Source organism: Convolutriloba macropyga, unplaced genomic scaffold (assembly GCF_964194025.1).
Source record: "Convolutriloba macropyga unplaced genomic scaffold, txConMacr16.3 SCAFFOLD_6509, whole genome shotgun sequence".
Taxonomy (NCBI): Eukaryota; Metazoa; Xenacoelomorpha; order Acoela; family Convolutidae; genus Convolutriloba; species Convolutriloba macropyga.
In genome coordinates, this window is record NW_027451235.1 from 911 (window position 1) to 7,547 (window position 6,637).

At 36.5% G+C, this 6,637-nt stretch overlaps 1 protein-coding gene across 1 annotated transcript; it reads left to right on the forward strand.

Moving 5' to 3' along the window:
* The first annotated feature begins 300 nt into the window (after window positions 1-300).
* On the forward strand, window positions 301-6,271 carry LOC142356500 (uncharacterized). The gene is made up of 3 exons (XM_075408396.1): window positions 301-406; window positions 5,040-5,164; window positions 5,999-6,271. The coding sequence occupies exons 1-3, from the start codon at window positions 316-318 to the stop codon at window positions 6,116-6,118; spliced, it is 336 nt and encodes a 111-aa protein (XP_075264511.1). The 5' UTR covers window positions 301-315; the 3' UTR covers window positions 6,119-6,271.
* Window positions 6,272-6,637: the final 366 nt, after the last annotated feature.

A 6,637-nucleotide genomic window follows, 5' to 3' on the forward strand; every position in this document is an offset into this window, starting at 1 on the left:
GGTGAATTGACGTAAAATGTGCTATTTTTAGCGGTGAAAGTTTTATTTTCACCTCTTTCACTGCAGCCAACGTTAAAAATTGCAACTCTTACGATTATTCTCCGCATTCACCGCAATTTTTTGCCTCCTTTAAGATATTTTCAGCGTTGACACCTTGAACCGGGGAATGGAATAAATTGGAAAATGCCTATCTCCTTCAAGTTACTTATAACAATCTTTTGCAAGATTCGAATTGGTCCATCACAAGAGATTGCATAAGGGGAGGCGATCGTTGAGAAGTTTTGAGTAATTTGCGGAGTTGATTAATTTGTTCTGATGATGTTCAGGTGTATTACATTGAGTGCAGTGCCTTTTGTCAACTACTGTGTGTTGCCCTGCTGGAGAAGTGGAATCAGACAGTCAAAAGGTATCAACCAACCAACAAATAAACAAACAAACACGAACAAACAAACAAAAAACATGCAAATAATCGCCCAATCTAAGTGAACTTGGCTACCCTGTGAGAGACACCGTAGATAATGTCATTATTGCGTCTTTAAATGTACACTTTTGCCGTTTCGATATATTTTTTTTGGTTTTTTGGGGCTTTTGTGGACAACAATTTTTCGAACTTTAAGTCAGTATTTCTCACGGTTAAAAATCCGTTAACCGTGACCAACAGTGACAAAAAAAGGTTCTGAAACCAAACTTATAATAAATTTATAATTGTATTGACCTTGGACACGTGCAGGTTTTAAAAAACGGAAAGTCTCGAGTGCCAGAAATCAAACTGCTGGAAATTTCTATATAGGTATAGCCAAAAGTCAAATTTTTGGCATTTTCAAACTTGCAGGTCGAATCTTTTGAAAACAGTTACGCCATTCTGCAGATATTACTTAGAAAATCGGGTTTGACTGGGTGAGCTTAGATTGTTAAGTTGTGAGATTTTGAAGGCTGGAGGTCAAACTTATTCAAAAAATGCAAATTGAATGGTTAGATTGTATCATTATGAGTGTTTGCAATGCGATGGTTTGTCTGATAAAAAATAGAAAGTCGGAAGATTGGCTAGTAGAATTTTGCGTGGCGTGCTAATTCCGGTCGAGCGTTGCTCTGATTGGTTCTTTTTGCTATACTATCTTTTTTGAATGCCAGATATAGACAAGCAGTAGTTGCGTGTTTGCAATAAATTTAAACATTTTTCAAAGCGGAAACTGAAGTTCTGGAATAGCACGATTAGCTCAAAAAAAACTTTCAACCAAAAGCAATTATGACTCAAAAATCTTAAAAACTGAAAAAGTCTCGTGTCAGGGGTGATGGGATGTCCTGCTTAAGTTTCTCGTAGTTCGAATGGTAAGATTGTAAAAACCTGTAAGTTGAATGGTTAACTTTTTTTTAGGAAACTAACTAATTCTTACAAATTAGTTTTCAGTGCTCGGCCCGGCTAAACATCGGGAGCCATTTCGCAGTTTTCGGTAAGCACCAGAAGTTCTCATGCACAGTCACGCGACTTATATCAGTCGTTTTGACAATTTCCACAGTGCTTGAGGACATATAAGAGAAAGTTTGGGATCCTTTTTCAACAAAAAAGTTTGAATTATGACCTTTCCTTCCAATCCAACTTATTGGCGGACAAATTTTATTTTCAAATGGGTTGTTTTTATGTTCAGTCAAAATAGACTGATCGATACACTCATCGTAGAAGTTGTGAGTGATATCATTAGAAGTCAAGCGTGAGTGATATGATTAGAAGTTAATAATCGACATCATTAGCCCGTCAAGCGTGTAGTATATATAACTAAAAACATTTTTTTTTCGAATTCCGTTTATTCAACATATTTTTTGACGCTTAGATTTGGACAATTATTTGACTGAATTGTGCTGTTTTTGTATTTCTGCTTGAGTTTTAGTTATTTTGCCGAAAACATATTAATAGTGTTAACGACAGTGAAAATGATGTTGTTTTTAGGGACATAGATTTGTTGATGGACAGTTTGATCAAATTTTATGAGTAAAATTCTTTAACAATTTTCTTTTTCCGTTAAGAAGGGCACCGAAAAGCGTCTTTTGCCCACTTCGTTTACTTTTGCTTGAAGTACAAACCACTTTACTTCCGTGTCAAAATATCTATTTAGCTAACATTTTGGACAATTACATGCATAATGGGCAATCAGCAGTAACAAGGCTAATTTTGGTCTCGTCATTGATGGTTTTGGTTTTTGGACTGCGATGGGGTGTTTTTTTTATAAAAATGCTTTCGCCTTTTTTTAACTTTAGTCGCGGACAAGAATGATTTCAATTTAATGCTATCTTTTGAGAGGTCCCATTTACATTTATATGAAAATTTTTTAATAAATATTACAGTTTCAGTAAAAAAAACTCGTGATTTTTCTGGCTTAAACATTGTTTGCAAAAAATAGTTTGTCAAAGTCCTGCCTGTATTTATTGTTATTATCTAGCTTTACGACTTAGTCTCATTAGCAACAGTAACAATAGTGTTTCTAAGCAGATACAGGTTAACCTATCTTGTACTTTCAAAAGTGATTGTCATGACTTTCAAAAGTGTTTGTTTTAAAGTTCTGAGTTTTTGAGCTTTGCCACGTTTTCTGCTTTTTGTTAGCTTGTAGCTGTGTCTTAGAATATAAAAGTAGCATCCAGTTTCTATGAGTTCTAATTACGTCTCCAATATGGTTTCTGTCTAAATGTAAAGTTTTTTTTGCTTTGATACTACAAGGTTTTATTTTATTTTTTTAATCTAGGAACATTTCCCATTTTTGACCTTTTTTATTCATGTCTGGTCATATTGTCATTGTAATGGCAAGTTACATATCACATTATTGGCGTTAAGGGGATGTTGCAATCCAACAGGTACTATTTATTAAATAATAACTTATAATTTTAACGGTTTCAAAACCTTTTTCTCGCAAAATTTGATTAAGTTTTCGTTTTTGCATGTTTTTCTCGTTCTCTGTATAGTTGTATGACTTATTCTGGATAATAAAAATTCACACAGGTTCCTTGGGACGTGGGAAAACTTATTTTTTTTTCAGTTGACATCTAATGGTTTTAATAACTTTGAAATCAATTCCTTTCAAAAGTAGAAACGCATTTTTTAACTTTGCCCTTTTGTTATTCTTTTTTTCTACTTGTTACCTGAATAATAAGAACAAAAGTTCATACAATTTGTTTTGGAAGAAATTGCGAGTTTTTTGAAAATTTTTGATGTCATCATTATTTGGAAGGACCACTATGTCAAAAATATAGATGAGCGGGGTCGTAACATTGTGTCCAATTGGGCATTACCGTGCCTCCTTGTTAAATTTTGGTTATGCGGGTTAAATTACGGGGCTTTATGAAGAATCCGTTTAACATATATAACGAACTAATCCATATTGATCCACTATCAGTTGATAGCGTAACTTCGTTAGAAGCAGAGCTTTTTTTCATCCCCAGTTGAGAAAATAATTCATAAGCATGTGTGACACACGCCAATTTCACCTTTCTCATTGATAACAACGGTTTATGTAATATGATATGAGGTAATAGCAGACATTACAATCAAATTATTTTATTGTAATGTTACATAATGATGTCAATCAGGGTGTGTGGAGGGGGGTATGTCTATCAAAGATAATAAGATGATGATCAAATTTGATCAAGGTAAACAAACATAGTTTCTGGAAAGTCTGATGAGATTTTAGAAGACAATATCAAAGCACCGCGTGTCTAATGTTTGGTGTATTTTTGCTATTATTAGAGATAGATAAGCTTATTTGCGTAAAATTTTCTTCAAAGTTGACAAGATTGACAAAGTGTCTATCAAAACAGCGCTGGTAAATCAGAATAAATGAAGTTACGACGCGAGATGTTTTTGAAGTTCCAGACGACATAATAATGGACTGTTTGCAGTTACTAATGGTTGTTAGTATCTAAGATTCTACACCGTGAAATGAAACATGAAACATCTAATTAAAATCTTTAGAAAATCAGTTTCTGTAAGAAAACGCCGAATTATGTGCAAACTTTCAGAACCTTTGTACTGATCATTATCTATGTACAGGATCTTGTCAATGTTTGTCAATTACGTTAATATGAAGATATATGACATGGAACGATGGGTTAGGTTTCACTGACATTCGCTGAAAATCGTAACCTCAATTTAACATTCACGGCTCTCCTAAGAAAAGGGAGAGGCAGTGTTCTGAGGCAGTGTCCTGAGTGGAATATAACCATCTACAGTCAACGTGTTGACACTTTAAAGTAGGCATTAATAGTCCCGAGTCGATGCGCCAGACGGAAACAGGAATGTCCGGACCCTCTTGGGAGCAACGTGTCTATGTCCAGACTTTCGTGCGTTCATGTCAAAATTTACCAGACTTTTGTGTGTTTATGTTCAGACTTTCGTGCGTTTCTTTTTTTTCGTTGTTTTCTGACTAAGTAATTTTGAACGCACGACATCACCCTCATGCGTTCATCTTCGGTCTGGACATATTTTGATTTCGTCTGCGACCTTAACCTGGGATGGCGAATAGCTCACTATTAGCAATTTTCAGGTCAACGGCTATTAGTGAAAAATAATAATCAGGTCTCACACATTGTTATGAAAACAAAAAAACATAGCAGGACAAGCCCTGACCTACAGTTGAAAGAGTTTGCATTGACTAAACAAATAACTAGACCTAGAATAGACTATGAATCGACTAAAAAAAACAAGACAAAATTTCGATAAAACAATTGAAAAAACAGTACAAAATCAAAGTCAAATTGCCGCATGTGAAAAAATCCCAAAAAATCCCAATGTGAACAAATCTTGAAACACCGTTTTTTCACGCTTCTTTAAAATTAGAGTGAAAAAATTTCACGCCGCAAAACCACTCGCTTTTTCGCTCCACTTCCTGTTTCTGCGTGACCAAAATCACTACTTCAAATTGACTTCAAAAATCATGAAAATGTGTGAACAGATCTTAAAAAAAAGACAGCGCCCCAATACAATTCAAATACTTTGAATTGTTAAGCTATGCACGTGTCAGGGGGAATTGGTTTGGATGGTTGATTGGTTTTAGGTGTGGATGGGAACCTTCTGTTTGACATTCTGGCAGTGTACTGCTGTCTGCCCTGCTCCATATTCCAAGGAGGAGTGGAGGCTGGTCTAGACGGACACAAGGAGATAGAGGCACTCATTAACAAAGTTAGTAGTGACTCGACTCTAGTTACTCGTTACTCAAGTTGGTAGTTACTCAATTTCACTTGTGCCGCCCCCCCCCCCCCCTCCCTCCACTAGGTTATGCAACCCCAGTTGCAGAGCACGTGATATTACACACTAAATCATTATGTAAAAGTATGACAAGTGCGTCTGGGGGGGGGGTGCAAATAATATGCACCCACTAAGCGGGGGGGGGGGGGGGGGGTTGTGCCATAAATGGAAAAGATCCAAAACATAATTTGGTTCTTGATGCTACAACCAATTGTAGCATCAATGACTTATTCTTCCTCATGGAAAGATTTTAGATTTTAATAAATCTTTGGCTGCCTTGTCAATAGATTTTACACCGCCTCTGATATTTTGTTCTAAATGGTTAAAACCATATGGAAATCATGTCCTCTTTTTTTATTTTTGTGCATAAAATAGACTTGGCATGGCCCGATCAGGACCTCTACTTGCTGATGAGAGCCCCAGTCAGGATCGAATCGTTATCGTGCATAGAAAACCCAAAGTGTACACTTTGCCCAAAAGAGTTCCTTTTGCTCATATATGGTGTTATGATAAATAAAGATTGGATCTTTTCCGTTTGTGCCCCCCCCCCCCCCCCCACTAGGTTATGCACCCCTGAGTTACAGAGCACGTGCTATTATATAGTAAATAATTCTGTGAAAATATGGCACGTGCGTCTGGTGAATGCAAATTATATGCTTACAGCACTAAGCTGTGGGGGGGGGGGGGGGGCACAAACGGAAAAGTTCCGGAAATTCAATGTTCTCTCTTTTTAAAATTTGCGTTTATTATGATAAATAATGATGACAGGTGACAAAGGCGGTGAAGGGATTCGACCCGAAGAAGGAAGCGGAGAAGGCGAAAAAAGACACCAAGGCGGCAGCCGAGAACCCAAAAGATGCAGTGGGGGGAGAGATGGAGAGGAAATAGACACCGCAATTCAGCCTAGAAAACCAGCCAATCCAAAACTGACAACCCAATTACAGCATCCAATCAGATCGAAGCTGCGTGCAAAGTTGTACTCATAACTCATACAAAGAATAGCCATCACAAAAGATTAAAAATATTATAAATTAAGAAAGTTTGTTAAAATAGCATAACTAAGTTATGGCTATGACATACAGCCAATGAGGAAAAGAACCCCGAAAGGCTGGGCGGGTTAGGAGGAAACTTTTTTCATTACCCGGATTGACAGTTTTTAGTAGTCAAACAAAAATCGTGCATAAACAAACCATAACGTATTTCCCAGGAAGAAATCATAAGTAAAAATTTTAGACGCAAAAATATGGACATCTTCACTAAAAATCAGCATTCACGCTCAAAAAATGAGCAGTCTGAATTTTTGGGAAAAATTGAAAAAGGACAGCTGAGAACAGGCTACTGTTAATACACTGCAGACTGAAAGCCTAATTCTGTTCCGCTGCGATTATGCAGAAACAAAGTTATGAT

Coding starts and splice junctions, on each gene's coding strand:
- LOC142356500 (XM_075408396.1), top strand. CDS start 316: ATGATGTTCAGGTGTATTACATTGAGTGCAGTGCCTTTTGTCAACTAC. Junction 407..5,039: donor TGGAATCAGACAGTCAAAAG/GTATCAACCAAC, acceptor GATTGGTTTTAG/GTGTGGATGGGAACCTTCTG. Junction 5,165..5,998: donor TAGAGGCACTCATTAACAAA/GTTAGTAGTGAC, acceptor TAATGATGACAG/GTGACAAAGGCGGTGAAGGG.